The 12,813-nt window shown below is 40.5% G+C and overlaps 1 protein-coding gene across 1 annotated transcript in view; it reads right to left on the reverse strand.

The window, feature by feature from the left end:
- LOC140593641 (uncharacterized) overlaps positions 1 to 9,202 on the reverse strand; it is a 29,455-nt gene extending 20,253 nt beyond the window's left edge. The window contains exons 1-3 of the mRNA XM_072718687.1: positions 9,066 to 9,202; positions 3,698 to 4,051; positions 415 to 516 (exon numbers count right to left, since the gene is read on the reverse strand). Coding sequence (XP_072574788.1) covers positions 415 to 516; positions 3,698 to 4,051; positions 9,066 to 9,120 — 511 coding nt within the window. The 5' untranslated portion in view covers positions 9,121 to 9,202. The remainder of the gene's footprint in view (positions 1 to 414; positions 517 to 3,697; positions 4,052 to 9,065) is intronic.
- Positions 9,203 to 12,813: the final 3,611 nt, after the last annotated feature.

A 12,813-nucleotide genomic window follows, 5' to 3' on the forward strand; every position in this document is an offset into this window, starting at 1 on the left:
TTTCCACCTCTGGTTTACAGTGATAGGACTTTTTGAAATTGTTCATATTCACATATGTACAGTATGTTACCAGAGCAGAGGCACAGGAACAAAGTTTTAAAATTAGATCACAGTTACGTTTTGTACTGTTTTCTCTTAATGATGTTTAATGTATCACAAATCACCCATGTGAAGCGCCTTGGGATGACTCTGTTGTGAAAGGCACTATATAGAAAACATGAAACTGAACAGAATTAAGCGCTGCAATTGACAGGCAATAAAAATGTCTGCTGAGATGCCCTCTACAGGATATGTGGCTCCAACCACAGATCCACTGAAATGAATAGAAAGCACACAGTAGACACGTCACAGAAATTCACATTAGCTTTGACATGTTTTACAAAGATTGGATTAAAATGTTTCAAAATCACATACCTTTCCTTATACAAGACCAAAGAGAGAAGGCACCAGTAAGTAGGACTACAGGTGTGACAGCGATGCACAGCCCCAGAATCAGCCAATGCAGGGAGGAATAACCTAAAAAAATAACATTTTATGTGTTTTATGTATATGTGATTCCTAACTGTTGTTAAGCCTTAAAACATGCTTATTAAAATATGAGATTTTTCATATTCCCATATATGATTTGACTATATTTACACAACATGATACACAGAGCTGTTTAATTTTATTTACTCAGTTATGTTAAATAAGCTTATATGGCGTCACATCAAAGTCACAACTCACACGCATAAGATGACTTGTTGATAACGTAGATGCAGCTCAGGTTCAGAGAGGCCATATGTTAACACGGGGGGAACAGGCACCCCCAGGGACAAGGCAGCAGACGGGCCAAAGAACAGAAGTGGTCATGAGGAAGGTCCAGCCAACCACGTCTGCTGCCTCAGGCAGGTCATGCAGCAGACTGGACGAGAATATGGCCAGGTTTGAATTTCTTGAAAATTTAAAGCAATGAAGAAAAGTTCATTCTTTCTTATGATTTTGAATAATATCCAAAGTAGGTCTGTTTATCGTTTAACAAGTCATCTTAATAATGATGCTGTCTACATGATTAACTTAAACTAAATGGATAAAGTCAGTACTAAAAACATTACACTAAAGCATTTATCTGGAACTAGTTTATAATACCCGACACCATGGAGACAACTCAGTGTGTCCCTATGTTAAGATATTTTTTGTAAATCAGTTCCCAAAGGGGCATTACATTGCAGATTTAAGTACTATAGAACAGAATAGTTTAACTAACCCACAACGTTCAAATAGCTACAGAAAGTTGGTGAAATTATAACATAGATAAACCATACTTCATCCGCCAATAGCGTTCGCTGTCAGAAACGGTATGACTCTGTCCCCAAACTGTGAAAACCTCCCCCTGGGAGAAGGGTCTGGCTTCAAAAGGGGCCTGAGAGTGCGTGTCCTCTGTCAGGCCCCACCCATAAAGGTTATTTGAGCTAAATCTGTTCAGCCTCAAGCAAAGGAGACTGAAGGGGGACATGATCCAGGTCTATAAGATTCTAACAGGTTTGGATGCTGTTCAACCGAATAGTTACTTCAGCATTAGTTCAAATACAAGAACTCGTGGACATAGGTGCAAATTAGCGGGAGAACATTTCAAACTGGATTTAAGGAAGCACTCCTTTACACAGCGTGTAGTCAGAGTATGGAATAGTCTTCCTGATAATGTAGTGCAAGCTGAATCCTTGGGTTCCTTTAAATCAGAGCTAGATAAGATTTTAACAACTCTGAGCTATTAGTTAAGTTCTCCCCAAGCGAGCTCGATGGGCCGAATGGCCTCCTCTCGTTTGTATAGTTCTTATGTTCTTATCCACTCTCAAGGCCCTACGTCATTTCCGTTAAAACGACAGACTCCGTCTCAAACCGGAAGAATACCGTTGTACATATGTATGTAAATAAATATAGTGCTACTGTATGTGTTATTGTGAGACATCAGACTATAGCTAATATGTACTTTTAATAATTATTTTCTTGTGCCATATTTATGGCGTGAAATATGGTACTTTAATAATGTCAGAACGTACAGACGCGAACTGGGTGGGTGCGTGCCTGCTTAGGTGGGAACTGATAACCCCCCCGCTTCACAGATCCGCGTGGATGGTCCTGGTGCACCTGCGGAGCTACTGGGAGAGAATCGACGCTTGACTGGGGCAGTGCGTTGAAGCCTAGACTGTTGTCTTGTACACCGTTGCTGGGTGCTGCTTCTCTATTACGGCAGCATTGGAGGGGGGCTGAGCTACGTGCGGAGGTTCAGATCTCCTTTCGGCACTGACCATTTCATACTCCCTTTCCTGTGGGTCTCTGCAGGATCGGCAGGTTATCCCACGGGTCTCCTTATCAAATCTCTCCGATTAGTGCTAATTGAAGGGGCATATTATGCTGGGAGTGAATACCGCTGTCCTAACGTACGTAGTCGGGGTCCAGTAGGGCTTGGTTGGGTGGTTAAAATGATTTTTAATTATATTGTGAAGACGATAATATAATGTGAAGTTGCAATAGTTGTACAACTGCCTAATTTAAATAAACGTTTGCCAATAAATATAATAGTTGTGCTTTGGTAAGGCCATAATACAATATTTTTACAATGTTTAACAATTTTTTCTAAGGAGCCGATGAGAATTCATTTAAATTTCTACAAGAAAAACTACTATTCTAGTTGTATACAAAGTATGTTGTTTTTAATAAAAATGTTTGTTTTCTCACAATACAGCAAAAGAAAAGCTGTTTATCTTTCAAACCCAACAGAATACAGTATAACAGACTTTGGCTGATTTTATTATGTGACTGAGCACTAGTCTTAGGACTTTAAGGTAAACACGAGTTGCCTGTAGTAAGGGGAGGAGTTTGACACAGGCGTATTTCGATGTGATGATTAATTTCTAAACTGTTAAGCCATACATACCGCGTTTTAAGAATTATATGCACGACAATCTATCATAATCTATCGTGACAAGACGGATTCTGTCGTTCGAACGGAAATGACATAGGGGCTTGAGAGTGGATGGGGCCTGACAGAGGACACGCACTCTCAGGCCCCTTCTGCAGCTAGACACTCATGCCCCCCTGGTAGAACGCGAGCGCACAACCGCGAGCGCAGAGAGCGGCCGAAGGAAATGCGCTTTGCGCGCGAGCGCAACCATGACGTTAGGAAAAGAAAAATACATTAGAGAAGGTGATATTATGATAATATTATGATAATAATATCACCAATAGATTATGATGATAATCAATAGATTATGATGATAATATGCAGCTCTTCGTCCTGATCTACTTTTGCGCTCGCGAGTGGCATATTTACGCATGTGAGTTTTGACTTTGATGTGACGCCATAAAATTAATAAAATGCACAGCTATTATAGCATTTTTCCAGTGACATTGTAAAGAACCACATAAATTATTATTAAATAATAATAAAACTACAAGTATTCATTGCGCTGTGTAAGTCTAATAAAATGTGCTATGCACTACATGTGACACCTAAACAGAATATTAACTCATTAATTATATTTTGTGTGTATATATAAATGGATTAAATTTAATGTTTTCTACTGTTACATTGAGTAGAATACACCCAGTTAGGGGTATAGTATGCGTATAAAGATCAGTCTACAGCAGAACCACTGACCCTCGATCAGGAACTATGCTGAGATGCATGTTAAAACCAGTCCATCTAGTAACTTACCCAGTGCTATTATTCTGGCAGTTGTATTGGCAGAATCAGTATCTAAGTGGACTTCACACCTGAACTCTCCTTTGTCTTCCATCCTGACTTTCCACAGTTTCATTGAGAAGTTTCCTTTGGGAATTTCGTCAGTGAAGAATTCAGCTCTTCTGGTGTATCTCTCATCCTGTGACTCTGGTCTGTTCTCTCCATCAGCATACAGAAGCACCAAGATGTCACCGTCATCGTCTGTCTTTCTCCATTCCACCTGAAGCTCTGTCACATTAACATGGGTGTCCAAAGAGCAGCTGAGAGTCACATCCTCTCCAGCTTGTGCACAGACAGGCTCATCTGCACCCGTCACCACCAGCCGCTCTGGAACAAGAAGAGGAAGATTCACACAACCTGGCAACTTGACATCTGTTTTCCTTCTTTAGGGACAAAACATAGACTGTAAAAAAAATCTGTCAAAAAACAGAAAATGTACTGGCAGAAAATTACCAGCACATTTTCCATTAAGTTGACGGACTCTTCCTTCAAGTCTCAAGGAAAATACTGTAAATTCAGTTTTCCACAGTTTGTTGTTCCAAGGAATATTTCTTAACTAATAGTTTATTTTCATTTTTAATTTTTCATTCTGCCAATGCAGAATTGTTTGTTTAATAAATGGTGTTGTTCACAAAACTGCAAAAAGTAATTTGAGAATATAGCAACTCTGTACATTCATTATTTTTCATGGCTCAAGGGCCCATAAACAAGCAGTTGCTTAGTTGAAACTGGATTTGAACCAGCAACCTGTTGCTTACAAGACCAAATACTTAGGCTACTGAGCCACACACTTACACTGACTGTTTTAAAGTTGTAATGGCTTTAATAATTAGTGTATTTAGGAGCTACAATGACAAAAGATATTAAAAAGCTCTCTGTTCTAATGCTAATTTAATAAAGTGGTCCACCCATCATTCATAATAGAGCCTTTGCGTTTCCTCTTCAGGTGCTCATACATAGCGCTAGTGCCCCTGTAGTATGTCATGGCACTTTGCACAGTGTAAAACCACCTTTTTGTTTTTTAATAAATAATCTGAAGTACTCCCATAGTTATGTAGTGATAGTAAAGGAAAACATTAGTTATAATGAATTGAAGCGTTTTAGAACTCATAAAGGTAATTTTATTAAAATAATTTTAAAAAACGATGCGTCGATTTAAAATATTGATGTTGATGCAGAGTTAATCAGAGTTAAATGACGCACTTCAATAAGATGAAAGTAACGCTTAGATTTTTGATCTTCATCTCTACCCATTAGGTGCTGCTTACTTTTTTCTTAGGCTACCTCATAAGAAAATGCTTAAGTTGGCTCCTTATTAACACGCTTTGCTTGATGTTTTTGTTACTTTGAAGAAAGTACGTATGTGGTCCATCCATCTATCCATCCATCATCTGCCTCTTATCTGAGGTTGGGTTGTGGGGGCAATAGTCTAAACAGAGATGCCCAGACCTCCCTCTCATCAGCCACCTCCTCCAGCTCCATCGGGGGATGCTAAAGCATTCTCAGGACAGCTGAGTAATATAATCTGTCCAGTGTGTCCTGGGTCTGCCCCAGGGCCTCCTCGCAGTTGGGCATGCCTCAAACACCTCCCCACTAAGGTGTCCAGGAGTCCTTGATAGGTACCTGAACAACCTCAACTGGCTCCTTTCGATGTGCAGGAGCAGCAGTTCTACTTTGAGCTCCTCCTGAATGTCAGAGCTCCTCACCCTGTCTCTAAGGCTGAGCACAGATACCCTGAAACTCATTTCTGCTGCTTGTACCCACAATCTCATTCTTTTGGTCACTACACAAAGATCATGACCATAGGTCATGGTAGGAACGTAGATTGACAGGTAAGTCAAAAGCTTTGCCTTTCGGCTCAGTTCACTTTTCAACACCACAGAACGGTATAGCATCCACAATATTGCCCATACTGCACCAATCCGCCTGTTAATCTCCTGCTCTCTTACCTCACTCATGAACAAGTTCTTAAGTATCAAGATACTTAAACTCCCCCACTTGAGGCAGTAACTCCCACCCCAGTAGGAGAGAGCAATCCACTGTTTTCTGGCCGAGAACCATGGCCTCTGACTTAGAGGTGCTGATCCTCATCCTGGCCAACTCATACTCTGCTGCAAACTCCTGCAGGTCACAGCCCAATGAAGCCAACAGGACCACATCATCTGCAAAAAGCAAAGATACAATCCTGAGGCCACTGAACCGGACCCCATCCTTCCATGGCTATGCTTAGATATTCTGTCCATCAGTGTTATGAACAGAATTAGTGATAAAAGGCAGCTGTGATGGAGTCAAACACCCAGCGGAAACGAGTCTGACTTACTACTGGCAATGCCAACAAAATTCTATCTCTGTTTATACTGAGACCAGATGGCCCACAACAGCAAAACCTGTACCCCATACTCCTAAAGCACCCCTCACAGAACTCCCAGAGGGATATGCCTTTTCCAAGTCCACAAAACACAGGTAGACTGGCTGGGCCAACTCCCATGAAACCTCTAGCATCCTTGTGAGGGTGAACCGCTAGTTCAGCATTCTGCAAACAGGACGGAATCTGCACTGTTCCTCCTGGATCTGAGGTTTGACCAACAGATGGACCCTCCTCTCCAGTAGCTAGTTCATAGACCTTCCCAGGGAGGCTGAGGAGTGTGATCCCCCTGAAGCTGGAACACATCCTCCTGTCCCCTTTCATAAAAATTGGGACCACCACCCAAGTCTGCCAATCCAAAAGCACTGTCCCCAACCTCTACGAAGTGTTGAAGAGGTGTGACAACCGAGACAGCCTAACAACATTGAAAGCTTTCAAGTACGCAGTCCAGCCCCTCTCCAGCAATTTGGTTCTAGAGACCAAGCCGTGCATTGAGGTGAGCCCGACTATATTTAATTGGTGTCTCTTTAACTCCTGGACCAGCTCAGGCTCCTTTCCCACCAGAGAGGTTTCATGTCATGTGCTTAAAGCCAGATTGGGTCACTGATGATCAGGAGGGTGGACCCATGTAACCCATTTAGGCTATGCCCACCCTGGCCCCATGAGTGGAGGACCGGCATCCAGGTTCTCACCAACAAGCTCCCCCCAAGCCTAGCTCCAAGGTGGGGGCCTCAGTCTCCCCAGTCTGGACAGGGTAACATCTTCCTTTGTGAATCACACTTTGTCTGGCCACTCACCTAGGACCAATTTGCCTTGGGAGACCCTACCAAGGGCAACAGCCCCTAAGAACATAGTTGCTAGGATCACAGAGGCACACAAACCCCCCCACCACGATAGGGTGGCGATTTTTGGAGGAAACACTGAAATTGGCCTGGCCCATATTGATTTTATAATTAAAAACAGCAGGAAACATGGTATGTTTAGCAATCGTGCAAATTGATTTCAGTAGAAGCCACATTTCCAATGGAATTTTAAAGCTAATCTCAGTGTTTCTTTACAATGGTGTACCTGCTTTGTGCTGCATTGTATTTCATGTTTGCCTGCCCCAAGATGAGTAAGATCTACACATTTCAATTGGAATTGTGGCTTGTTATTCAAATGACTGTGTACAGTTGCTCACTGTGCCATGCTGGCAGTTTACTGATACCACTGGCCCAAAGCCTTTAACCCTTGAGACTCCTGTCTGGAAGCCATGACATAATGACAGCCAATGTGTATGTGTGCAATATTCCTTGGTGGATTTAAAGGTGAGAACAACATTGGACCAGAGAGATAACAAGTGATACAACATCATATAACGTCATCCTGAAGTGAGCCTTCCTTGCTAAAAGCAATTGATCAATCTTTATATAGAGCTGTTTTAACCACAGGGTTTACAACTGCTTTACAGACATTTAAATGAAAGTAATTAAAAGGAATATACAATAAATGATAATAAACGCAGGAAAATATATAAAAAAGGTGTTTAACCCCTTGAGCTTATACCTGACATTTGTCAAATAATGCCAGCAAATGTGACAATAACTAAAGTTTCTTTGTAGATTTAATGGTGAAAATAACTTTGGATCAGTCTAATAGCACATAAAATTACTTTCATACATCATATTGAAATGAATCCTTGGGCTCTTGCACGTTAACCTAAGAACATAATAAGTCATATTTTCATTTAGATGTAATTTTCTGTCGTGCAAATGTTTAGGCCCTTTACCTGTAAATGGTCAAGTAATGAAAACCTATGCATACCTAAAGGCACCACATAACTTTTAATGGTTAAAAATTAACAAAATTATGTCAAATATTGCCAACAGTATTTTATTCATGCTGGCTTCTACCTGGAAGTGTTCACATAGGACCATTTCATATGTAATACAGAAATTAACATAATTAAATGTACAAAAACCATTTCTACACAAATGATCTACAGAATCTGTAAGGTAAATATTTTTGACCATCTACATTTTCTTCAGAATAATAAGCTAAGGAGAGACAGAAATGACTAAAGAACTGGTAACGTTCTAACGTTTGTGTTCGTCTCGTTTTCTGATAAAATGCACATACTATCTTTTAAGCTGTCCAGATATGTACTTTCCTGGAAGTGGTTACAAAAAAAAGTCAGCCGATGCGTTAAGTTAATGCCAGTTGAAATAATCCAAATAGAGTTCTTAAGATAAGCCTCCCTAATTGAGTCCCCCTACAGGCACAATCGTCTCATTGCATTCAGCTGCGCAGCATTTAAGGTGGACCGGAATAATCCGAATAAGAAGCTACTTCAGTCTCGTCTACATAAGGAACAATTTCTACACGACGGGCAAATTTCGCCACATTTGAAAACATATGTATGATTAACACAGTAATACATCTATTCAAAATTTTCTGATCATGCTTTTGCTTTCAGTTCTGATCATCTTAGCATCTCAAACCAAAACATAGCGACTCAAACGGGAAAACAAAATAACCTTGATATATACTGTAAAGGAGCCATGGACTAACGGTAAAGGGGGAGTCGCACTTCGGCTCCGACTTAAGATTTTGTTCACTGATAAGATGAAAAATATGTTGTGGTTCAACTGCTGTTTAAGCTGGATGAAAAAAACGGAAAGGTCTCCGCAAAATCAGAATTAAAAAACGGAAAATCTAAACCTTTCGCTAATATCAGAAACAAAGTGTATAATTATATAAGGATGCATTCATTTGACTACAGGGAATACAAAACTATTATCTTACTAAAATTTAAAAACCACGCAACAGTTGTAACACATAAAATAGGAACTTTAACATGGAAGCTGGATAGTTGTATTTATTAAATTGACCATACTTGGTATACACGTGCACCCTTAAACATTACTTAAGATCATCGTAACTTTATTTATTAAACATTATTTTACGAACGTAAGTCTGCTTTTAAACGATACATACCATCAGTGTTAATGACGAACTCGAACAAGATTAATATAACAATGAGACGTTCCATCTTCGTTTTCTTGCTTTAGGTGCTGATAACTTTTTTCCTTAACCGTTTATAAAAATGACAGGCATATTTCGCTTCAACGCAGGGGCGGGTACAGAAGCCTGACATGGGGTGGTCCCTCCCCCGATTGGCCCACCTGATACCCTCCTAACACTATTGGTGCAGATTACTGTCAGTCTGCATGTTTTGCAGAGCGGATTTTTTTCGGCAGGGTTACGGAGTGTAACTTTGTTCCTAATACGTACACTAAATTATACAGTTCTAAATATATGAATTTGGATGTTGTCCTTTTTCTCTGTTGCAAAGTAATATGCGACTCTCACGTACAATGGCTTGTAAAGCTTAGCTCCCATGAGAGTACGAGGCTGAAGTTGGCTCCTTGTTCGGATTTTTCGGTCCACCTTAAATGCTGCTCAGGGGAATGCAATGACGAGGTTGCGCCTGTAGGGGGACTCGTTTAGCGAGGCTTACGTTCGAACGTATTAACTGAACACGATTCTACTGACTTGTTACCACTTTGAGGAAAGTACATATCTGAGCAGTTTCAGTAACAGTATGTGTGTATTTTATCAGAAAATGAGACAAACGCAAAAGTCTTTCAACTCCCAATCAGGCCCGGAAATATGCCCAGGCAAATATGAACTTATCAGTACACGTCAGGTATCCCACTATAAAGACAAAGTGACATTGTCCTGGCCCAGACTGATTTAATGCTTTAAAATTCAGATGGAATCAAGGCATGTCATACTGCGCAGCATTTAAGGTGGACCGGAAAATCCGAATAAGGAGCTGCGAATAAGGAGCCAACTTCAGCCTCGTCAAGAGAGTCAATTGAATATGTAGCTGATTTGCCAACTTCTGTAGTGTAGTGAAGTGCTGTGTCTTTGTTATAAAGTTTAAAGGCATAATCGCTCCTCCTATAGAAGCTACAAATAAAGAGGTAACCTTTGAAATGTGAGGTTTGAGAATGTTATACCCATCTAATTGGATTTTAAAAATCTATACCTTACAAGCAGAGAATATTCAGGGAAGAACACACAGTGCAGTGTTTGTTACAAATAAATACTGTTAAATGAATAATTCCTTCCTGAGTTGTATGCAAAAATTGGTATATAAAAAGTTTAATCAATACAAAACTGTCTTCTCTGGTAATTTTCAACACTATTTATTTCTGATGCAATTTTATGATTTCCAGTGCATTAATGAAAATCTGAATATTAAATGAGCACAGTGATTTGATTTGGCTTTATTTAGTTATTTATTGGGTTATTTAGTTGTTTCAAATTATATTCATTAGTTGAGCATGAGCAGTTTCATTGGTTTTAATTGCAAAAATCTAATGTATTAGATTGACTACTTTAAGTTGAACTGACTTGAAAAATTATATTAACCAAACTTGAAAAATGTTTGAAAAAAAGAAGTAATATTTTAAGTTGATCCAATGTTTCCTTTTTTAGCCTGTAGGTTCTAATAGTAATATAAGTTTTTTTAGTACTGTAAACAAGGCAACTTGAAATATTACAGTTGAATCTTGCTATTTAAAAAGGTTAATGAAAACATTAACTCTTAAAATGTCACCCAAACAAGGCAGGTTTATTTAAATTTAATTTGACTCCTCAAACAAAGTTGACTAAACCTCTGTACTATGTTAATCGAACTTGCAAAATAGTGTTGAGAATTTAACAATCCAAGTTTATTGAAACTTTGTACCTAGGTTAATCTAACTTGTATTATAGTGTTGCCTTAACTCTTAAGTCAAAGTTAGCTGAACATCTGTCTATAGGTTTATTGAACTTTTGTAACTGAGTTGACTTAACTAAAAAATGTATTGCAGCATGTTGCCTTGAATTTTTGAGTTGGCTGAATATTTTTTTTTTTACAGTGCTATACAGATATAACATGATATTAAATAACTAGGTGTCCTTGGGCTTTCCTTCCCCTGAGATAAATCCTGCCGTCCCCAGGGCCCGACTGCACTGTGAGGTCATGCACAGTAAGGTCCATGATCCGAGGGCAGCGGGGCTCAGAACACAGGCCAAGGAGTCTAATGCCCCCACGAGTCAGAGGATCCCTTGGAACCCTGTGGCAGAATGAAGGTGATGGTTGGCGCATGTTCGCTAAAGGGGCTCCTGGGCCATTCCGCATGGTGGCCAGTCACACCCTCAGCCTGAGCGTGTACGATATTCCAACTGTGCCATTTTTAACCAAAAATTAAAAAGACCCCCAGAGATGCCGGTAAGGCCTTTACCCAACTATTCATGAAAGCATATAATATAGGGGGGTTATTGCCCAGTTGTATAAGTGTATAAACAATGTGAAAATTTCTTCTACATAATACATCAAAAACAGATGGGAAAAGGAAGGAAACCAGTTAATGACAGATAAAGAATCCCAAAATATTTCTGATTCTCAATATTTCTGATTCTCTGCCTCAGCTCTCATAAAGTTATTAATGTTACAAAACACTGTTTTTTCATTTCTCAGTTAACACATGAAAATCATGAAATTATTATTCTATTTAAAGTGAAGGCTAGCTGTTTCTTTTGTAAATATTACACATTACACTTATTTTATTGTCTTTCAACTGGGTATGTTGCCTGACTATTTAGGTCTAATCATATTTGATGTGCCCATGAGGTGACACTCCTCTGGACATGGGTGACTTTAGTGTGACCACTGGCACTGACAGGGCTGGCTATGAGGATTGTATTGGTCCCCATGGGTCTGGAGACCAGGGTGAAAGTGGTTCCATGTTCCTTGACTTTGTGAAAGGTCAGGGGCTGCAGGTTGCTGGATTCTGGTTCCAACGCCCTGACCCACATCGTTGGACTTGGTACTCCAGTTCTGGTGGTGCAGCGAAGGAGATCAATCACATCCTGAAGGCTCCTGAAGAACTGCAGGGTCTACAGAAGTGCCCAGTTTGTGAATTCTGACCTCAAACTTGTTGCTACTCTGACGATTCAGCTTCGATCCAGTAGGCTACCACCTACTATGAGAATGAGGCTGGTCTTGGCCAGACTCCAAGATCAAGCTGTTTCTGATGAGTTTGCATGCAGTTTGTGAGAGACTTGGGTGCAACTGCAGACTCTAATGTGATGTGGGAGACCTTCTGTGATAAGATCATGAACGTTGCCGAGGGTTGTGTTGGTGTTTCCAGTCTTCCCAGAAGGAGATGCTTCATCTCGCAGGGCACCCTGGATATTCTCGAGAGGATTCACAGCGCACGACTTGGTAGCAACTCCAGTCTGTACCAGGAACTGAGAATGACAGCTGTGAGGGCTCTGAGGGCAGATAAGGAGGCGTTTGTTAGGTGAATCTGTGAGCAGGTGACACACCATCTGTGGTCTAGTGACCCACATCCTGCTTACAGAGGAATCAAAGCATTACGCACATCTGAATCTGTTCCTCGGAGACTTTCAGTTAAGGCAGGTGATGGTATGGTCCTTATGGATGACACTGCAGTTGTGACCCACTGGGCCAGCTGCTTTGAGCAGTTGTTTAAAGCAGACCCACCTCCTAAGGCATTGGACATCTCTGGGTCCATGGTTCTTTAGACTGATCCTACGATCAGCTGTGAACCACCCACTCTCACTGAGAATCAGCTGGGGGAAGGGAAGGCCGCAGGGATCTGTGGTATCTGGTGTGAACTTCTCCAGGCTGGTGGTAAGGCTGTCCTCTTGGCATTGCAGGTAATCT

The sequence above is a fragment of the Paramormyrops kingsleyae genome, chromosome 12 (assembly GCF_048594095.1).
Source record: "Paramormyrops kingsleyae isolate MSU_618 chromosome 12, PKINGS_0.4, whole genome shotgun sequence".
Lineage (NCBI taxonomy): Eukaryota > Metazoa > Chordata > Actinopteri > Osteoglossiformes > Mormyridae > Paramormyrops > Paramormyrops kingsleyae.